Here is a 23,006-nt window from a genome sequence, read left to right as displayed (position 1 = left end):
GAGAGAGAGAGATAGAAACATCAATGATGAGAGAGTCATTGATCGGCTGCAGCCCACAACCCGGGCATGTGCCCTGACCGGGAATCGAACCCTGATCGCCTGGATCCTAGGTCGATGCTCAACCGCTGAGCCACGCCCGACTGGGCTGTTTCAATTTTTAATAAAAGAGATCTTTGAAGGTTCTTTCAGTGACACTCCTGAATGTGTGTTTAATCTATGGACTGTACAAAAGGCAGCAACCTGTCTTTTATTTTTCAAGATCTTCAAAATTGGTTATAATTTAATAAGATGAAGTGAAAGGGTTTTCTGTGCATATGTGGTTTCTATGTCTGTTAGAAGGGCTTAAATAGAGTGTAAAGGAATATAGAATGCTTTTTCCTGGCTGGGTGGCTCAGTTGGTTGGAGCATTGTCCCATAAACCAAAGGTTGTGGATTCAATTCCAAGTTTGGGCACATACCTATGTTGTGATTTCAATCCCCGATTCCCGGTTGGGGCGTGTATGATCGACATTTCTCTCTCACATCAGTTATCTATCTATCATTCTCTCTCTCCCTCTCCCTCCCTCCCTCCCTCCCTCTCTCTCTCTCTCTCTCTCTCTCTCTCCCCCTCTCCCCCTTTCCCTCCCTCCCTCCCTCCCTTCTTCCTCCCTCCCTCCCTCCCTCCCTCCCCCTCCCCAAAATCAATGAACATATCCTCGAGTGAGGATTTTAAAAAACAAAAGGTAAAATGATAATGTGAGAGCCATATATAAAGGGTAGAAGTTATGTTTGTGGTTAAATTCTATAAACCTGATGTATAGGGTTTAGATAATCCACATGCCAAATTACGTCCTTCAAAGCTTAACTGCGCATGCCATGAAATTTGTATACTCTATTGAGGATTTCTTCCTGGGAACAGTACCACATTCTGCTTTTGCATACTGAATTCTCAAATTTGGAATATCTTTCAACAATCATTTATTCTCACCTTCTGCCTAGGGGATGGGGGTGAGAGTCAGGGGTGGAAGGAGAATATAGGAAAGGTAAGTATATGTGAAAGTTAAAGTAGAAAGTGTACTGCTTAAATATCTAAAAGGGAAACTCACCTTTTCTAAAATACTCAGTCCCTTACAGTTCTTACATGCTAAAAATGTTTTCTTGTGTTTCATTCAGCTGTTTAGGATGTAATAACTATTTCTTCCTCTTTGCCTATATTAGGTACTAGGAACACAAAGATAAACCCTAGAGGAATTTTTGGCTTGTTAATTTGTCATTTACTACCTAGCAAGGTGTTTTCATCAACTACTGGGCCAAAGCAAGTTTGGAGTAAAGAGCATGGTTTAATACCAGGGTTCTTCGTGTAGGATGGTATTAATGATCGTATGATATGTATGTTATTCCTGGGAAAGACAGTAGTGCTGCCAACATGTAAGCAGCACCTTAGTCCTGCTTTTATGCAGCTTTATTAACAGAATCCCAAATTATTGTTGCCATTTTTGAGTGCTTGTTTTCATTGCTGTCTTAACTGGAACTCTATGGCCTTCCAAGCAGAAATGCCAACTTTGTTCATTGTAGGAGGACATATTTTGTTGTTCTTGCATTAAAAATACACTGGCTAACAAAGTTTGTTAGCCATATCTTAGAATTTATGAAGAATTTTAAGGTATGTTCAGAGCTGTGGCTTTGTTAGGGGACTAAATGACAGAATTTAATAATATTTCCTTTTTTCTACCCTACAGTTTAAACCATAATTAAAGTTGATGAGAAAAATTTTTTATATAGATAAGTGACATTTACTGAAGTTTTAGCAAAAAGTGATCTTTTGAAATCTTTTTAGGGCCTAAAAAGTAACAACTAGAGAGGGAAACTCATGAGGATTTAGAAATTAAGTGAAAAGCTACACATGAAGTAATATGCTTAATGGACCTTCTGATATGCAAATTTCAAATGACTGTAACTAAATGATTTGCCTCCAAATCCCCTTTGTTTTTGAACTTATAAACCTACCCATTTTTATTTCTTTTTAAGCCTTTCACCCAGCTTACATTTCTAATGGAAAAGTTTACAATTCATCAGTAAGTTTAGTTTGCTGTGGTGATTTCTTTTTTAAAATAAGAAAGCAAAACTTGTCAATTTCACAGATATTTCAAAGCAGCACATCAAAAATTTTGGCTATGACAAAAATTGGCTGCTTATTACCTTTTCATTTACAGAAATAATAGAAATATTATCAATAATATTCTTGCCTAAACTACTAGGGTGATTTTTACATCTGCGTCTCCTATCAGTTTGTGAAATTGACTATAGTTTTATTGGTGGTACGTATTACAGACGTAAGATAGAGAAGTTCCAAATGTTTTTCCTCTCTTTATAAAGTTTTCCTAATAATATTAAATAGATTTCTCTGTGTTGGTGAATTAATGCTGGTGAATTGATTAAGTATCTCATATTAGGAGGAAAAATCGCTTCCATTATTTTCCATGCTTTTTTCATATGATATATCAACATATATAGCACTTTACATACACAATATATTTAAAGCCTGTCTTGTTTTAATGACAATTTTAAGAACTGAATTTTAGTTTTAAATACATTTTTATAATTCATATGCTTATTTCATTTTTAGGGAAAAATAGAATTTAAAAAGTGGATGTGGAAATTAAAGCTTGTATTTTAATTTATAACTCTCCAGAAATGGCACTTACATTTTTTAAAATTTTGATGTTGGTATAGCTATATTTATATTTGGCTTATCTCTGTTTTTTATTACCTGGTATTACCTAGTGGATTTTATGGAAGACCGTCAGACACCATTAGAAAACTAAGATCATTTGCATCCCAACCTTGTACCTATGAGTGATAACATTACTATGATAGTAAAGAATCGAAAACCTAAAAAAAATATGGCTCCAGATTTTTATCAGTATCTCAACTAAGTCTATTTAAATATTTGTGGAAAGTACATTAGTACCTATTTTCTCTGACTAAAATATTAATAAAAAAATTCTTTCAGGATCCCATCCTCAGAATAGCACAGTATAAGTTAAAGTTTAAGTCATATATTTTGAAAGTTTAAATAATGGAATTGGTGTATATTCAAATCTCTTTGAATTTTATTAATTAAGTGTTTAGTGAGATGGCTGATTTCAAGAAAAACCCAAGTACTGACAGATTTTTTGTGTGTGAGATTAACCTTCCATGTTGGAGAGTATAGGGAGAAGCTTCTTTACAGTATGCCCTGGGCCAGAATGCTTTGTAAATAAGTAGATACCTTTTCAAAATTTTTCATCAGTTACCTTTAAATTAATGCCTTCATATACTTGAGCAAGACCATCTAGTATCTAACAATATGCCTAACATGCCAAGTTAAACAAAGTGTTGTATATCCTAAGTATTAGATGCAGGTTTTTCATAATATTTCATTGGTACTTGTGATACATTTTTCCTAACTGATCACCATGTAACACATTTTATCTTTAAAGGTCCACTTTTAATATGACTCTCTTCAGCACCTACTTTTTATTTTATTGTACGCTTGGCTGGCCAGGCATAGTGAGAAAAAGTCCTGCGAGCAGTGCTTTTGGCCAACTGAAGGATCTGGCAATCAGGGGACTTTTCACACTAAATGGGAGCAAATGAAAATGATGGGTGCCCTCGGTTTGATTTTGATTTTTGTATCACTAGCCTTCAATGTGGAAACATATGTAGTTCCTAAAGGAATGTTTGGTAGAGGTTAAACTGTAGTTAAATTATGTCCAGTGAGGGAAAAGTCTATAAAAGTATGCTTGTCATTTAACATGCTCTGCATCAGGTGGTTTTCAGCTCTTATTTGGCTGTGTTTTTTTCTTTCAGGAGAAAACTTTGCAGAATTCAGATCTGCAGGGACTGATGATGGTTTCACCGACTTTAAAACCGCCGGCAGTATATCACCACTAGAGCCACCAACAAAAGACAAAACTTTTCCAGCAGCCTTCCCCTCAGGAGCTATGCAACAGAAACAACAAACACAAGTGAAAAATCCTCTGAACTTAGCAGATTTAGATATGTTTTCCTCAGTTACTTGCAGCAGTGAGAAACCATTGTCTTTTTCAGCTGCATTTAGTGCATCAAAATCTGCTTCTACACGACCACAGGCAGGATCTGCTGCAGCCATGGCAGCATTGGCATCAACTAAATCTTCTAGTTTGGCTGATGATTTTGGAGAATTCAACCTTTTGGGGGAATATTCTAGTCCAGCATCTATTGGGGAACAGGATGACTTTGCAGATTTTATGGCTTTTAGTAATAGCTCTGTTTCATCTGAGCAAAAGGCAGATGACAAATACGATGCCCTCAAAGAGGAAGCTACTCCTGTTCCTCTAACCAGCAGCTCAAGCAACACAGTGAAGAGTGAACAAAACTCATCTGCTGCATCTACCAAATATGATGTCTTCAAACAGCTTTCTCTGGAAGGATCTGGACTAGGTGCTGAAGAACTGAAAGATAACACTCCTTCAGGAAAAAGTGATGATGATTTTGCCGACTTCCACTCCAATAAATTTTCTTCCATGAACTCGGACAAATCTCTGGGAGAGAAAGCAGTGGCTTTCAGACACACCAAAGAAGACTCTGCTTCGGTGAAGTCCTTGGATCTCCCTTCCATTGGTGGCAGCAGTGTTGGCAAGGAGGACTCTGAAGATGCACTCTCTGTTCAGTTTGACATGAAACTGGCTGATGTGGGAGGAGATCTTAAGCATGTCATGTCTGATAGCTCTTTGGATTTACCAACAGTTAGTGGCCAGCATCCTCCTGCTGCAGGTGAGGAATTGGTGAGATTGCTCTGGTGATGGTGATGCAGATTTCAAAGATGGTTCTGTGGGTGTTGATTTACAGACAGTGAGGCTCTGGCTCTTAACCATTAGGAATTTCTAATAATTAACCTCTTAGTTACCAGTCCCCTTAAAGCAGTGTTAAATTTGAGTCTATGGATACTTGGATATATGGATACCATGAATACTATGGAACTTAGATTGGATAGCTAAAATATTTTCATTTTTGAAATCTAACACCAATTTGGTGTTAGAGGCACATAAAAATCCACTGCTAAATGGACCCCACCATTGCCAGAAATTTTTATAATGAGTTTTGCAGTGTCAGTAATGTTCCTCCGTTTCTGTGAGTGAGGTCAGTGTTTCCTCTCCTTTTTCTTCTCTTTGGTATATTTGACAGCTGCCAATATAGTATTCTGTTTGGTTTATAGAAACAGACTCTTGTTCGGTCAATAAAGTAAGAATGTGTAGCCAGTTATACGGCAGGTTGCCATGTCCCTACAAGAGAAGAAGAGGGAAAGCACTTGTGTTGGATGTCCTGTGTGCCAGGGTCTGGCAAAGAGGAGGGCATGAGTTAGTGGGATTCAGGTACAGTTTTCAGTGTTAACTCTGTTATTGGAAGTATTAAATTATTAAAAATCTGTAGATGTTAGAATAGGGTACACACTTTCTCATATAATGTTTGAGAATATCTTATAAGGGAGCCCTCTTAAAATTCTGTATGGATTTACATGTAGCAGTTTATTCTCTAGTTTAACTTCTTGTCAGAAAAACTAGATTCCCAAGTGTCCTAGTTTTTATTTTGTTTTGTTATTTGATATAGAAAGATAAACCTATTTTGTGGCCTTTAATAATGAGAAATATCTCAGTATTACTGTATTATTCTAGAATATTTATTATGCATATGAAGGGTTTGTTGTCGTCGTTTTTTAACTAGAGAGGGACACATAACACACTTCCAAGTTTACAGATCCAGGCAGAAATTGTAAAGTATTATGACTTTTGCAGTCAGAGAACAAAATTGCCTCTGTCCTTTGGCTATTGAAATGTTGGAGGTATTCTTAAACAGGGTGCTGAGCCAGGAGCAAGTTATCAGAGACATTATGTGTTTCAAGTTGCTACTTGCTAAGGTATTTTCCAGTGCCCCTGACTGTCTACTTCCTTTTTTTGTACTTTTCCTCAGATGGTTTCCTATATATTTTTCTTTTGCTGCTGTTTGTTTGATACTGTGAATTTGTTTCTCTTTTTTTGTATGAACTGCTTGAGCCATAGCAGTTGATTGCAAAGTGCTCCATTTTCTGAACAACAGTATTTGATTTTTATTTAAAAATCTCATAAGAAGTAAACTAGCCTTCTGGACTCTGAAATTATTAATTAGAAGCTATTTTTCTGAAAGCGAATCTATATTCTTTCACAGTGCCAAGCTAGATGTCTTTATGAGATGAGTCTACTCTGGGTTTGGGGCGTCTTTTTTTTTTTTCCCCCATTTTATTTAGGGAGGGGAGGTTGGTTTTTTTGACTGAGTTCTGATTGACCTGTTAAAATAATATTCTGTGCTGATGTTCTTTTATGTATGTTTGGAACATTCCCAGCTTGGAACCTGTAATGTTCAAGCCAAGTCTCTTCAGTTTGAGGATATTCTTAAAAGCAGATTGTTTCCTCCTTTTGATCTGTAAACCTGTCTGAAAGAAGCAGTATCCCTTTAGAGCGGTTGTTAAAAGGGGTTGATGTCTGACCAATGCACTATATTGTTGAGCAAAACTGCTGCATAAATGTATTGTAGAGGGTAAATGGCAGGGACGTCTTCAAGGAATTTGGTTTTCCTTTATCCTCATGTTGACCATAGTAGCTCTTGGTCTTAGTTTGAGGGTTAAAGGTACTTCGTGTTGGAGAAATTAGAAGTGGGCTGATGAAGAGAGAATAAAACATAGTAGACTGCTATCTCTGTTTAGAAACCCTAACTTAACTCTGAAGGGGATACTGTCTCTTTTAACTCTTGCTATAATTCTTGTATGGAAGGTAGATAATGCTAATAACATTGCCTGATTTCTCTGCATATTATTACATTTAACCCTTTGAGCCCTTGCTGCATATAATTTCAACTAGGCTGCTTTTGTCCCCCCACTAAATTTAATCTCTCTGGCACTGAAGCATCTTGATGTGCAGTCATTAAGATCATCTGGTTTTGTTGGCAGCAAGAACTTACCTTCATTTGTGGCACTCAAAGGGTTAGCAGGACTTCTGTAGCTACCTATCTACCTACCTGTAAAACAGCTCTTCTTTGACATTGAAAATCTTTGTATTTTAATCAGTGCCTTTTTTTTTCTTTTTTTTCTTTTTTTGGCTGCTTCCCTGATGTCTTTTTTCATAAACATTTTCTGTGTGACTGTGCCTTTTCGAACTTGCTTTGGTATATTCCTCTGCAAATACTGACCTGCATGCTTATTCTGATGACTTCTTTTCCAGCTCTTCTGTACCACTCTCTTTTGTGATCTGTAAGTCCTATGTTAATAAATAATTCTTTGGCATATTTTGAAAGTGTGGGGATGTGTGTAATTTGTACTTTTTCAGGGTTAGACCAAAGAAATCCCTGGTCCATATCAAGTTTAAAGCAATAGCATCTCCTGTGATTAGAGAGTTTTTCCTTTTATTTGTTTTGTTTCCTCAAACACCTTTCTCCTAAGAAAAGTATTGGTGCGTTTTAGCTTTTTCCCTTATAATTCCATTGATAAAAGGTTTTAACATGACATTGGATTAAAATATAACTTTAAATATTTTTTAAAGTATAAACTGAACAGTATTTTACATATTAGAAAATTTACTCCTAGTGAAGAAACTGAATAGATTTTTTAAAATATGTTTTTATTGATTTCAGAGAGAGGAAGGAAAAAGAGAGAGAGACAGAAACATCAATGATGAGAATCACTGATTGACTGCCTCCTGCACACCCCCTACTGGGGATTGAGCTGGAAACCTGGATATGTGCCCCAACCAGGAATCAAACCATGACCTCCAGGTTCATAGGTTGATGCTTGACCACTGAGCCACACTGGCTGGGCAAAACTGAGTAGATTTTACTGTTTAGTAAAGATCACAGAGCCTGTCTCCAGTAGAAGTTCCATTGTGAGGAGAGAGGGAAGGTGACAGGGCAGACCTAAGAGTTGAGCTTTGGGGAAAGAGGGACACATTATCTGTAAATTAAATTTAAAATAAATTATCAAATGGTTCTGAGCACAGTGTATGTAAACTGAATTTAAATTGATAATCTCTGTAGTGGAAAGTGTTCAGTGTTAATACCAGAAAGTTTTCAGGATTAAATTTGATTTGAGTTTGAAATTGGGTACTCCATGCTCTAATTGTAGAGCACATTTTCTTTCCAGCTTTAGAATGTATCGTGAAACCGCTCTCAGTTGTTTATTACTTAGTCCATAAAGCAAGTTCTTAAAACGACTTTAGAGGATCCCTCAGACAAAGTAGACTTTAAACATTTTCATTTTTAAGAAAAGAATTATACAAACACCCACAAAAGTTAGCAACAAGAATAGGCCAAATGTGGAAAATATTTTTCCCATTTTATTTTATTTATTTATTTTTGGTGCCCTGACCAGTTATCAAACCCATAATCTTGTCACACTGGAACAATACTCCAGCAACTGAGCTACCCAGCCAGGACCTTTTTTTCCCCATTTTGGAGTATAATAATTGCAAAAACTCTTGGGAATACTATTGTTTTCAGATCAGAAACCCAAGATCAATAAAAACCTTGGGAAAAGCATTGTTTCTGTAGTTTAACTTTTTCTTACAATTTGAGGCTTTAGTTCTTTGTTCTTTTTTAAAATTTGAGGTAGAAAGGAAGTTAAACCATTGAAGATGAGAATTTTTAATAGGATTCCTGACAGATCACTTACACCATCTGAAATATGCCATTTGAGAAAGAAAAACATTGCATATTAGGTTTTAGATTAACTCTAAGAAAAGCTGGGGCTGCCATTTAAAATACATATTCCAGAGCATAATGCTTTAGAAAGCTGAATAATACTTGGTTTCAAAACCTTGTGTACTGCTATTTGGATGAAAGAGATTTTGGTGTAGTCTCCATCTAGAGTTATAATAACAGGTGCCCTTTCTTTAGGATTTTCTGGCATCAGATATAAGACCAATCTTGTGGTGGCTTTGACTAAGATATTCCTTTGTCAATGGAATTATCTAATGCTAGATTGGTCCATCTGAGACTGTTTTAAGTCCTTTCTGCATTTATCTGAGCAGGCTGCAGAAAATGACTGCGTATAACTGCGTGTAAAACAATCACATTCACAAATTAAACAATATTGCCACAGTAACATTTATTTTTAAGGAGGAAGTTTTGTAATAATATAAACTTGCATTAAAGACTTAAAGAACTCTATGCTATAGGTTTAAACAAACAAATATTGTTTTGTTTACCCCAACACCAAGTTAAGTAAGATAGGGTTAGTGCTTGACTTCATACATCAGTGCCTGAGAAATTATACAAATGTATTTATATTCTACAATCACTCTATTGTTCACATTAAAATCCCTGCTGATTTTTGAAAGTAGCGAATAAACATGTAGAAGTCACTGGCAATATTAAAGAAGCTGGGCTAAATCCTAAAATAACTCAAAGAATCAACTTATTTTTAAAGAGCTGCTTCTAGATTTGTTTTTCTATCAGTTGAATACTTTTGATAAGTTGTTTTGGAAAATACTGGCCCATGAGTCAGTACAAAAGAATGGGAGGTTTCTATGCCAATTAAAAAACACTGGAAGGCAATTATACAGCAGCATTTTCTGGTTTTCCTGGGCATCATCTGTCAGGATATTTGAGATATATAGGACACAGTCAGACCAGGTTTTATAATTCATAGAGAATGTGAATATAACTGATCTCAGAGGGTAGAATAGGGCCAGGGTGGAAAGAAGTTGAAATGTATAAATATTTCATGGTTTGCTTTGGTAAATGAACTTTGGATTAAATCAGTATTGGAAATTAAGAGATATTTAATTTTTTCAAAGACTTCCTGAGTCTGTTGAATATTTTTATTGTTACATAAAATACTAGGGAATCGTGGAATTTGCATATCTCCTTTCTTCTTTTCCAAACCCCTTTCTCAAAAGCCCTGTAATTCTTAATCACCTGGGCATATGCTTACAGCTTTAGAAAATGTCCATGGGAATTGGTAGGGCCTTCTATGTCCCAGAGTGGCAGCTCACATTCTTTGTTCCAAGAAATGCCTTGTTTTCATGCGCCACGTCAGTTCAGAAGGGATTTCAATGGAGGTTATGGAAGAGACTGATAGGGTTACTAGCATAAGCAAGAAATCCACACTGTGATCTGAGATACAGGATGAAAAGCAGACTATATAGTTTATTCCTTTGGCCTTTGTAATAGGACATTCCTGGTTGCAAACAAATACGTGTATTAAAGCACACAATTTGGCCTGTTCTATGTGTGCAGTTGCAGTTCGACCTAGCGCAGCCTCAGTTCTCCAGTAGAATTGGAGATCCAGTAGTGATTCTCTGTTCATATGATTGCATCCATTCTGTTTTCTTTTTCCTTTTCTCTCACAATTTTCAGAATTCAGCTATCAAATTGAAAACTCATCTGTAGCAACTTCGGTGATTAAAAATAAACTGTGGGTTATTTTATATAATTTTTCCAGATAGGGCGTCCATCACTTATGATGTAGGTCTTACAGAATCTTTAATATTTTTAAGACCATCATACAAGTAGATAGAATTTGACTGCTTAGAAAATATAAAACTGTTAACATGGGAAATGAGGAATTTTCTTGGTTTAACCTATCCTCAGTAAACTGATTTACCTCATTTTCTTAGCAAATGGCTTACTAATATTCACTACGCTGGGAAATACTACTTTGTTTTTATATTGTTTATAAATGCTAAGGTTTAGGAATACAGTGTTTTCACATTCCTATGTGATACCAGTTTTAGTACTTCCTTATACACATGATCAAAGGAATTGCACTTCAGTAAAACATTTTTTTTACACTATAGTAGCCAATAAATAAGCAAAGTAAAATTTAAAAATCAGCCTCAAGGCTTGATTTTAGTATATCCTGTATATTTACTCTTCATTATTTTTTAAAGTATAAAATATAAGATTTGTTAAAGACTGGTAGTCTTTACACCTTGTTGCATAATTGCACAAGAGTCTTTTTATTGCCTTGGAAACTTGGTTGTGATGTTTGAACTAGAGCTTAACTTTTCATTAAATTTATCTTTAGTCTCTAGAAAAATTGCTACTCTTAATAGATGAGATTCTAGGAGCAGCTCATAATATAGCTTCCCCAAAGAGCTTTCTGGTAGGGTCTAATAATAAAAATATCTGTTTTTGTGAAACATTCTCCTGAATATACCCCTGGAAGACTAGTCTTTTGTTAACTGCATCTGCCTCCTGATTGAATCTCACCTCATTTGAGTCAGGGTACCTTCTGATCCCTTTAGTGGGGAAAACAGAACATTACATCCAGAGACTAAGAAAGTGTTTTGCCTAAAGTCTTTATCATTCATTTGAAAATGTACATTTTTCACCTGAATCTTTTTTCCTCCTGTTTAATAAGCCAGATTTGAAGGGAACTATTTGCACTACAGAATTTTAAAATATACTATTGTTTTGTGAAAGTTACCTGCTTTTCACTGATTCGCCTTTTTGTACATCTAGGGTGTTCCATTTTATTATTGATTTAGTACTCTTTTCCTAATAGGGTTTAAAGAGACAGAAATGTGGGGTATACTGTTAGAGCTATGTAAATGTCAGGAGACCCTTAACTCTCATAAACTATGTAGTATTGCTGTGAAACAGACAAAATGACCTGGTGTGGGTTCACCTATTGACTTAGTTATGAAAATCTGGGTCACAAAACTTTTGAGCATTTTCTTTGTAAACTGTGTTCGTGGTTGTCAGAGAGGGATTGTTGCATATGGCCTTCTTGCCTCATATACAGTGACTAAAATGAAACTAAATGTATGCTAGCCAGACTGAAAGGACAGTGCTGCTGAAAGGTGGCTTCTCCACATGCTGTAGGGTACAGTGTTGTTCAGCCTCGGCTGGGTTTGATTTTTTAAAATGGGCAAGAAAGTTTCCCTAGTAAGACCACTAAAATATGATGAGTTGACATTTCATTTTTACTTTGAAATAATTTCATTTAGGCCCTAAAGTAGCAACTAAATGTCAAATTGAGGCTGGTGGCGACTGTGCTGTACAAATATTGCTATTATGTATTGCTTACCAGGCCCTGGGTCCTTTACACATATTATTGTTAGTTGTCACAACACAGCCCTTCCAAGTTCATGGTATTTTCATCTTACAGATAACAAACCACGGTTAAAAAATGTTAAATAGCTTGCCTGGTATCACATAAGTAGTAGGTGGCAGGGCTGGGAGTTGAACCCAGGTTTGTCTAAATAAAAAACCTACATTTTTCCTGCTGTTTTATGCTACCTGTTAAATTATTTAAACATATATTAAGAATGTAAAATGAGTCTTTTGCCCCCAGCATTTTTCTTTTTCTTCTTCTTCTTTTTTTTTTTTTTTTTTAATGAGGGGCTGACACATAGTTGGAAGGAGAAACAGGAGCCCAGCGGGACCCAGACCTTTGACTCTATTTTTTAGGGGCTAATGTAGATTAGATTGAATTTTCTTTCCTCATACTCCATCACAGCAATATGATGTCCATACTGACCAAAATAACAACTAGGTAAGTAATTGCTTAATTAAAATCTCATATTTGGCCTGGCTTGAGACAGAAACTCCTAATAATTGGTTAAAAGTTAGGTAATATTTTCATTTTAGTTTTGAGAAATTGTCAATTTCTAATTAACTTGTCATATGCGTTTCGTATGTCCAAGTTTTAAAGGAACATTTTCCAACAAAGTCAAGGTGAAAGGAGATATGTTTTAGGCAAGGAATATTGTAAATATATTTTAAAGTTTATAAGTGAACTGTCTGTTTGTTTGTTTACTTTTTACTATGAAGGAACATTTATTAAAGCTGGGGACAGTAAAACAAGAAAGAGCTTAGCATAGAAGAAGCAACAGGAGAGCCTAGGCTGGGCTGCCCTAGCTCTGGGAAGTAGAAAAGGGGGCTTTGGGGTCAGGTTCAGGAGACTAGCCTGTGACGAGCTGCTGCTGCCCATTGCTCCCAGTTGCAAGTCTCGTGGGGTCCCTTAGGGTTTAAGAGATTCATGCCCGAGGGGGAAAAAGTGGGGGGGGGAGAATGGTGGTGGGGGGTGCTCCCCAGAGGGAGAGCACAACAATTTATTAGACGACCCTGTTCTCATATGAAACAGTATATATGTTGGTAGATGAACCTAATTTTTTTTGGTAATTTTTATATCCAAAGAAAACTGCTCTTTGTAACTAAATATAAATGACAAGTCAAGGCTAATGTGGGTTTTTAAAGATCAGATTTTACAGCTCAACTCCTTTAATTTTAGTACAAGCTCTAAATTTAGTTAACTCCAACGTAGCATAAAACTAATCAAATATGCTAGACATTTTGCTTCTGCAGAGTTTAGGTCATTTTGCCTAAATCGTGAGCTTGCCTCTAATTGTGGGGTCTTATTTCCCTTTCAGATATAGAGGACTTAAAATATGCTGCTTTTGGAACCTACAGTAGCAATTTTGCAGTGAGCACACTTACAAACTATGACTGGTCAGACAGGGATGATGCATCTCAGGGCAGAAAACTCTCTCCATTTGTCCTCTCAGCAGGAAGCAGATCCTCCTCAGCTGCCTCAGTTCTTCCAAAGAAAGAGACTTCACTTGGCAGTTCCGAAAACATCACCATGACATCTCTGTCCAAAGTCACAACCTTTGCAAGTGAAGATGCTCTTCCAGAGACTACCTTCCCAGCTTTTGCCAATTTTAAAGATGTGATTCCTCAGACCAGTGAGCAAAAGGAATATGAAAGCAGGGACTATGAAGATTTCACAAGACAGGACCTACCTACAGCTGAACAGAGCCAAGAGGCCCTGTGTCCAAGCCCTGCTTCCAGCGGCACTTCACACGACACCCCCAAAGAATGTTCAGATGACTTTGGAGAGTTTCAAAGTGAAAAGCCCAAAATCAGCAAATTTGACTTCTTAGTGGCCAATTCACAAAGCAAAATGAAATCCAGTGAAGAAATGATCAAAAGTGAGCTGGCAACCTTTGACCTTTCTGTTCAAGGTGAGTGGCTTTCAACATAGATTTTTACTATCATGTTTTTTTTCACTGAAGTATTAGATGTTCTTTGTTAGAATAAAAAGTTGGCCCCTGGTTTAGCAGGATATAGATTTTCCAGTGTTTGAAATCAGTCTATTACAGATAGCTATAAAAAAAAGAAAGGTTTCCCTGAGATTGAGCTGAAGTCAAGCCAGTATCCCTCAGATAACTGCTTTTTGGGCTAAGCACAGTCTGTTGCTCATTAGCTTGTTTGCTTAAAGGTGTGCTGTGTTAAAAGTACCAGAGAAATAGATTTGATCCAGCTGTGGGCAAGTTAGCTCTGCTCTTGTTCCTTGGCTACATTCTGTGTCTTTTAACCCAGAGGCTGCAATGTGGTAGTTGTACATCTGGATCCAGTCTGCAGACCTGTTTTAATTGGCTCACAAAAAAGGTTTTTTAATATTTTGAAGCAGTAATAATACGTAAAAATCATGAGATTTCCCAATCTGGATTTCTAGCTTTTCTTAAAAAGTATCTGGCAATACTAGGCCCCCTGTAATCGATGGGGTGTGCTCTCCCCAGTGTCACATTCCCCAGCACTTCTGATCTCCAGCTGACTTACTCAGTCATTTACTTGACTTGCCTGCTTTCTGAAGGCATTTGAGTTTGCCCCTTCTGCTCTAAGTTCATCTTGACAGAAGGGATCACTGATTTCCATTAGATTGAGAGAGTATATAGGAGTCTGATGCAAATCCATAACTAAGGCCTGGAAAAGCAGCACAACTCTGATGCACTGATATTTAGAAAGACACTTTAGTCCTCCAGACTCCAATGATTCTGCACTTAGAATTATGCAAGGATTATGATAGGTCAGGGAAGAGTAGTGGAGAAAATTAAAGGCAGGGAAACCAAGCAAGAGAGAACTGTGGAAAGGATTCAACATGTAGCTTGCCAGACAGAATGAATGAGGGTGATGGTTCTGAATGCCTCATGACATAAACATCTGTAGAAGAGGGTCACGTTAGCAAGAACCTCTGCTTGAACTAAGCTGAGTAATCAAAACCTGTATGCCATCCACTTCCCCCAGGATCACACAAAAGGAGTTTGAGCCTCGGAGATAAAGAAATAAGCCGCTCTTCTCCTTCTCCGGCTTTGGAGCAGCCGTTCAGAGACCGGTCTAACACTCTGAGTGAGAAGCCCGCTCTGCCTGTCATCCGTGACAAGTACAAAGATCTGACAGGAGAGGTGGAGGTGAGTGGGGTAGTTTTCCACAGGGGCCGGGCAAAAGACTAGCTGAGCACAGAGGGCCCTGAGAAAAAATGCTTGCAGCTTTCACATGTGACACAAGGGGCAGAGTCACAAGGCACCAGACATAAAATATGTAATTAAAATGAGGGAATGGTGACATTAGCTCTGGATGAAAATACCTCCCAGATGTGGCATCCACTGAAAGTAGGTGTGACCTGAAAACCGAAATTATTCATGGGACTGCACAAGGAGGGACGTGTTTAAGGGAATTCTTTTTATTCTTTTCGAGCACTTAGACTTTACGATTTTAGTGAATGTTAAAACATCAAAAATGGAGGAGAAAGGGAAAATGTTTGTGGTTGTTATATCATAGTCATGCTGTTTTCCTCATACAGCCAACCCTTAACGGTTTTCCCCGTTGTCATACACACGCATGTATACATGTGCGTGCACACACATACACACACACACACACACTCACAGAATTGTAACTGGGGAAGGCCAGTGGTTTGATATGGGCTTTTGTACTAGACACCTATGTGCTCACTACCTTTGAAGAAGTTTAGGCTGTCACTAGAACAAATGAGGCGACATTTGTAGAGGGGAGCTGCTACAAAACATTTCCCTCAGATCCACAAGGCATGTACTTGGAAGTTACATTTATTAGTAATTTTCAATAGTCATTATTGAGTTCGTAAGATAAACTGTGCTTGAACTGGAGTGATTTTAATAAAAAGGAAAATCTTCCCGTGCCCTTGGAATTGACAGTTATAAATAGAAGATTCCAGACTTGCCCCTTTAACCCAGTTCTTTTTATAAAATTCACAGGAGAATGAGAGATATGCATACGAATGGCAGCGATGCCTGAGGAGCGCCCTAGATGTGAGTATGTCGCTTTTGTGTATGTAAGTGCTATTCTGTGTCATTTTGCCTCCGCCTCAGTTCATTTGAGTGAACAGAGGCAAAATTGGGAGAGCCCTACCTCTGTGGCCCTGTGCAAAGTGAAGCTCAGGGAAGTCATACATCTTAAGTGAGGCTTTTTTCACATTTATAATAGCAGACACTGGCTCATTTGTCAGTTGTGCCCTCATTTGTCACTGTGTTTAAGAAATAAAATGATATCATTAACTCTACCTAAATTTAAATAATATTTAAGTTAAAGAACCTCTTTCTTTCCTCTGCCAAAGGAATGGAGGGTTGTTTCTTCAAAGTTAAAATTAAATTCTCAGATTTGTTTCAGCATAGTCACATACATCAGTTAGTCATGCTTTTTCACACCTTCTGGTTCTCCCCTTGGGTTTTCTACTAATAATAAATTGATTTGCAATGACTTTTCTTGATTATGTAAGGTGATGTGATTTCATTTCTTGTAGGTCATTAAGAAAGCAAATGATACTTTAAATGGAATCAGTAGTAGTTCTGTGTGCACAGAAGTAATTCAGTCAGCTCAAGGCATGGAATATTTATTAGGTATGTTCTTTTATATTTTACTTACTCAAAATCATGATACCTTAAAATATTTTCAGTTTTCCCTTATGTTAAGTAGTTTAATCTAGGTCTTTCAAGTTACATATGACTTTATTGCATCTGCATTTGTAGATAAGACACTTAAATAAGAAATGATTATTTGACTATTTGACTTACGGTCTTTATGGCCAAGTTTCCCAGTCCTTGTTATAACATAATAGCAACAGTGTAAAATTACTGGTTTATCGAAGAGTCTGAACTAGGTGAGACATTAAAATGAAGTCGTTGGGTCTCTAGTCAGTGCCTCACCATGTTCTATTCAGTTCTTCCTTTCTACAGCTTAATAACATCACAGATTCCTTAACTGGGGTAAGGGTTGGGGATGTGTCTGGTGGCTGTCCTTGGAATGTAGAGATACTTTGCACCTATCATCCTTACTTGAAGAATCAGCCACAATTCAGAGACCGCAGGAAAAGAACTATGCTGAGCCCTGTTCAGTGTATGAAAGATACATGAAACCACAGAGTGTAAATCAGTGGGCATTCTTAGGAGTGAGATACTTCTTAATTACTTTGTGATGATATTTTTAAACTTTTAATATTCCCATTTTCAATGAGTTTAATGGCATTTCCCAAATTCAAACAGATGGACTCATAAAACGAGAGAAAAAAAATAGCTAATACTTGCATAATACCTGCTATTCTGTGGACACTGTTCTAAGCCTTTTACAGTATTAACCCATTTAATCCCACAGATATCCTTTGAGGAGATGCTATTATTAACCCAATTTTACAGATGAGGAAACGGGGGCACAGAGAAGTTACGTAATTTGCCCAAGGTTTCACAGCTAGTAAGTGACAGAGCTGGGATTTGAACCCAAGCGGTGTAGCTCTAGAGTTTACGCTCTTACTAGTCAGTTATACTGAAGCATTGAGAGGTGGTTAGTCCCTAGGAATAGTACACTCACCTCTGTCCAGATACAGTCCTTATTTCCAACTAAGATATCGGGAAGCAGTAATGCTGCCTTGTCTGCTCGTCTCTTTCTCTACACTTCCAGCACCTAACTCTCTACTCTGTCCCTCTGCCAGGTGTTGTTGAAGTGTACAGGGTGACCAAACGTGTGGAGCTGGGGATAAAAGCCACTGCAGTGTGCAGTGAGAAACTGCAGCAGTTGCTTAAGGACATCGATAAAGTGTGGAATAACCTAATCGGCTTCATGTCGCTTGCCACGCTCACGGTAAGTGCGCTAGAGAGTTCAGTGGTTGCCCTCCTTTCCAGAAACCTAAGTTATAAAACAGTGTGTGCGCGTTCCGGTGGCGGCACTTGCTGGAGGATGAAGGTGCCTACTGTGTCGTGCTCTGTCAGAGGAAGGGGAGAACGCTATGTGTCACATTGGCTTCTGGATAGCTCCCAGGAAAACATTCACTCTTAACCCATCCTTCTTAATTCACATACGCAATCCATATTTTGCAAAGCATATATGCAAAGGTTTGAGTTCCTTCCTTTGCACTTCTAGTTATTTATGTCCCCATATGTGTGTCCTTGTAAAAAACTGTATGATATACCTTGTTGCTATCCTGTGGTTTGTTTGGCCTTTTTACATTTTCAGGTTCTTGGATTATTTTCATTTTTCCTGTTATGAATAGTTCTCTTAATATCTTTAAACAAATGACTAATTCCCCCTTGGGGGATGTAGTTCTTCCAAGTGGACTTAAGAGGTCAGAGTGTGTGATTGCACATGTCCACGCACACATCGTGGCTTCTTAATCTTTACTTAAGCTTGAAGTTATACTAGCAAAGTTTTATAGTCCCCTTTCATTCTATATACACCCTTTATCCATGGACTCAAACTCCCTCTTGTGGTATAGAAGCATATCTCCTCTAGGCACAGACTGTGCAGGAACTCAGAGGAAAAAAATCATCTATTTTAGTGAGACAAGTGAATTGTTGTCTAAGGTTTTATGTCGTGGATATGGATTGAAATTTAGTAGGTTTGGAACAAAGAAAGACTGAGTCCTGGAAAACAAAACTAGTCCATCTCTGCCATATAAAATCTATGAAAAAAGACAGGACTGTTCTTCTCCTGGCCTCCAGTCAATTGAAAATCACACAGACTCTTTGATTCCACTATTATCCTCAATATAATACAAATTCTTTTGTGTTTCTTTTCAATATGAAATAAGCAGTGAATTTCAGAGTACTTGCTTCCTATTGCTATGGCATATCAGGAGAAGTTTATTTTTAATAATGATGGCATTTTATCATCTTGCCAGTTGGCACAGTGTTGTAGAGATAGAATCTTCATTGTGTCTCTGCATGGCTATCCTCAGTTGTCAGAAGATGGATGTGGTTGGTAGAAGAATGCCCTCCCCCCAAAAATGTCCATGTCCTAATCCCCAGAACTTAAGAATTTGTTACCTTACATGGTAAAAGGGACTTTACAGATGGGATTGAGTTAAAGGTCTTCAGATGAGGAACTTACCCTGGACAATCTGGGTAGGCCCAGTGTCATCACCAGGATTCTTCTAAGAGGAAGGAGAGTGAGAGTGAGAAAAAGTGACATCACAACAGAAGCAGAGAAAGAAAGATTGGCAGGTGCTGTGCTGTTGGCTTTGAAGACAGAAGATGGGGCCATGATCCAGGGACCATGCAGGTGGGCTCTAGAAATGGGAAAAGGCAAAGAAGTAGATTCTTCTCTAGAATTTCCAGAGCGAATGCAGCATTGCTGACCCATTTTAGAATTCTGACCTCCAGAACTGTCAGAGAATAAATTTATGTTGTTTTAAATGACTAAATTTGCTCATTTGTTATAGCAGCAATAGGGGAAATTATGCAAAATATTGTAGCCAAGAATGGGTACATTGTAAGCCAAAACAAAAGCCTGGAATTGTTTGTGGAGCCTGTGTCTAGATCACTCTTTATATGAGTCAAATTAGGCTAGGTTATGCTGCAATTACAAACCAGACCCCCTCCTCCATCTTAGTGATGTAAAACAGCAAAGCTTTATTTCTTGGTCTTGCTACGTGCCCATTTCAAGTTGAAGGGGTCTCTGTCCCATGTCCTTCTCACTCAGGGTCCCAGGTGCTTGGCACAGGTAAGGGCTCGACTCATCCGCCATTGTTAGATTTACACTCTAGCTGATGACTTTCAGATCTCTCATTGAGCACTAGGACTGTATATCCATCTGCCTGCTTATATAACATCAGAACTTGGCTGTCACACAGGAAGCTCCAGCTAGGCTTGTACCAAACTGAGCTCTTCTCCCCATTCTCTATCCCCAAACCTGGTTCTGTACTCATGTGCCTTGTTGTGGTGAATCCTCTCAGTTGCCCAAGCCTCCACCCTCCTTGCACACTAAAGATCACCCAGGCCTGTTGACTCTACCGCTCTTTCATGTGTCCATTTCTCTCCATGCCCACTCTTGCTACCTTAGTTCAGACCTTCCGCATCTGTGTCCTGCAGCGCTACAACAGCCTTGTAACTGAGGCCCATACCTTGAAGATTGTCTCCCCCAAATTCACTGCCTATACTACAGCCAGAGGGATCTGTCCATAATACACACTTGATTCTGTCATGATCCAATTAGAACCCTTAATGTCTTCCCAGGCCTCAACCCTTCATATTCCTTTCAAGGCCTCATGTTCCAGTTCCATCTCTTTACCTCTTTCATGAGCTTGGTTCCCACCCCTTAGATTTCTTCCTATACGCAGTCTTTTGATAAGATCCTTTGCTGTGGCTGCTGGTTCTACAAAGAATAAATATCCTTCCCTCCCTACATCACCCACCCCATCCCCTTCACCTAGCATAAACCCATCAGGACTCAGCCTAGTTGTTTCTAAGTTCTAGAAAGTGTTCTCTGCCATCAGGCTCCTTTCCTCTTGGGTTGGGGTAAGTCATCTCAACCCCACCCACCACCTCTCCATGCCCTGGCACTTGGTACTTACCCCTATTAGGGCTATCATCACACAGTGTTGCCTTTGACCCTCCTGGCCCCACCCTAGACTGTGAGTTCTCAGAAGACAGGGACTGTTTTTTGCTCATGCTGGCATCCCTACTACCTGGAACATGCAGGTACTCAGTAAATGTTTGGGAAATTGAATAATTGTATTGATGGTATTACAAAGCTCACTTAATTTGCAGTTGGATGTATTGGGGATGAGTGATCAGGGAATGAAGCCAACAGCATTCAGAATTGCTGGGTTCTTACCCATTTGTCTTGTTTTCACAGCCCGATGAAAATTCACTGGATTTCTCTTCTTGTATGCTGCGGCCTGGGATTAAAAATGCTCAGGAACTTGCTTGTGGGGTGTGCCTGTTAAACGTGGACTCCAGGAGCCGAGTAAGTCACACACCTTCTGCAGATGGTGAAGTGCTTTCCTAACATGACCTAGGGACAACCCTGTTTAGACCACTTCACTATAAGGGTTATGCCCAGAGGTGGCAGGGATTTTTTGAAGCCCTGAAAGCAGACCACAGAAATAGACATATTCTTTCAGAAGGGCAGTGGGGAAGCTGTTGAGGAAACGCATGCAGTTCTTCCTTTTCTAGGGAGCGTGCTATTTGCATTGTGCCTGCAGCACCTTGTGCTCAGTGGGGTGGTAAACAGAACAGGTTATTTGCAGGCAAGAGGCTCTGTTCTGGGAATGTGGTTGACCTTATGGTTTCAACATTATTTCAGAAAGAAGAGAAGCCTGCAGAGGAACATCCTAAAAAAGTATGAACCAGTTACATTATCTTAGCGTCTCCATTTTGAGTGTGGAAGGCAAATAAGACGATTCCACTGCCATCCTGATCCATTCCAATCATGAATCTTTACTGAGTCACCTTTGTTCCCATAATATTTGATTTAATCTAATCAACTAACTGTGTGGATCCACTTCTGTCTTGTTTGCATGCCTGTATCTCATAATTGGCTTCTGGCATTGTGATTATTTTTCTCTGTGACGAGCAGAGTAACAGAGTACCTTCTGGAAGACGAAGTTATAGTGACACAGAATGAGATCAGAGTGCTTCAGAATTTGGCCATTATCAAGACAAAAAGCAATTTGGGTTTTAGAGTTTGATTTATTTATTTTTAGTGCTTTATAAAGTACCCCGGGACGTGGCGTGGTTAGGATTGGCTGGCTGTAACTCGCCTAAAAGCATTACTCATCCAGAAATAATGTGTTTAATATCTTCATTTTTTATAAATCCTGTAGTTATGTTGATTGACTTATCAGCTCCCAATATTATTAGACCCTAAGAGTTTGTAATCTTTTGTTTTCTTTCTTGATAGGACAGTAATTAGCCACAGAAACTTAAGGGATTGCATTTGATAGTCAAATGGACTTCCTTCAGCACAGTGAGGGACAGAAATTAGCCACAGCCCTTGGCTATTTTAGTTCCCTAAGTCATGACACCCTCTTCCCAACCCCCTAGACTCTGTCTGCCTATTCTTTTCTATGAAAAATTTGGCCTTCTTTTGCTGAAACTGGGTTTAATGGTAAAGATATTTTTATACCTTTAATTAGCAGTGAAAAACTTTCTTACCTGAATTTCAATAGCCACCCGCTCAGCTTTTGTGTGTGTGCCAGTTTGGCCTTGGCCTCTGTGACCTGGAGAAGTGTGCATGCTGGGTGCTGATCAGCTCTTAGGAGCAGAAGAAACTTGACTTGCTCCACGTCTGTTTATTTTCGGCAGGCATTCAACTCAGAAACAGACAATTTCAAGCTGGCATATGGAGGACACCAGTATCATGCCAGCTGTGCCAACTTCTGGATCAACTGTGTTGAACCAAAACCTCCTGGCCTCATCCTGCCTGATTTGCTCTGAAAAGCTCCAGCTGGATTGTTTTTATTTTTTTCATCACACCCATGGGTGACAGGGACCAATGAACAGAATTCAAGTACTGCAAAGTTCACCTCCATGAATTTATATGAAGAATTCCCCAAGAGGTGGGCAGGAAAAAGCTGCGGAAGTTCCTAGTCATTCCTACAGATGACCTCTTTCCCTTGGTTCCCACTGCCAGTCTTTGGGATTTGTGGTGAAATTGCCCTACCCAAGCTGCATGTGGCACCAGAAGTTGCTAACTTATCTCTAGTTCTCTTAAGATGTTTTAAAATATGGACCACAATAATTTGCTGCTGCAGTGTTGAACCTGTGAAGAACTGACATTTGAAGAAAAATAAATTATTGTTCTAGGACTAGAATTGGCAAGAATGTTTTGAGCCAGTGCTTATTTATATCTAGAATACTTATTGTCCTGTGAAATAGAGTGCATTTATCTGCATTTAGTGTGATAATATCTGAAATGAATAAAGAGGGGAAATTGTGATTAAA

The 23,006-nt window shown here is 38.4% G+C and overlaps 1 protein-coding gene across 21 annotated transcripts in view; it reads left to right on the top strand.

Annotated features, from left to right (window-relative positions):
• The window catches only part of SYNRG (synergin gamma), a 47,415-nt gene extending 24,409 nt beyond the window's left edge, over nucleotides 1-23,006 (top strand). For 9 of the 21 annotated variants that reach the window (XM_081161292.1, XM_081161281.1, XM_081161288.1 and 6 more), the window contains 9 exons: nucleotides 3,832-4,776; nucleotides 13,404-13,997; nucleotides 15,061-15,224; nucleotides 16,050-16,103; nucleotides 16,595-16,691; nucleotides 17,777-17,925; nucleotides 20,917-21,027; nucleotides 21,367-21,402; nucleotides 22,368-23,006. In XM_081161292.1, coding sequence (XP_081017418.1) covers nucleotides 3,832-4,776; nucleotides 13,404-13,997; nucleotides 15,061-15,224; nucleotides 16,050-16,103; nucleotides 16,595-16,691; nucleotides 17,777-17,925; nucleotides 20,917-21,027; nucleotides 21,367-21,402; nucleotides 22,368-22,499 — 2,282 coding nt within the window. In that variant the 3' untranslated portion in view covers nucleotides 22,500-23,006. The remainder of the gene's footprint in view (nucleotides 1-3,831; nucleotides 4,777-13,403; nucleotides 13,998-15,060; nucleotides 15,225-16,049; nucleotides 16,104-16,594; nucleotides 16,692-17,776; nucleotides 17,926-20,916; nucleotides 21,028-21,366; nucleotides 21,403-22,367) is intronic. The other 12 variants (XM_081161294.1, XM_081161293.1, XM_081161291.1 and 9 more) reach the window with 5 other exon arrangements.

The sequence above is a fragment of the Miniopterus schreibersii genome (assembly GCF_964146895.1).
Source record: "Miniopterus schreibersii genome assembly, chromosome: 16".
Lineage (NCBI taxonomy): Eukaryota > Metazoa > Chordata > Mammalia > Chiroptera > Miniopteridae > Miniopterus > Miniopterus schreibersii.
The sequence above is the reverse complement of the archived record's forward strand: the minus strand, read 5'-3'. Positions and strand labels throughout refer to the sequence as shown.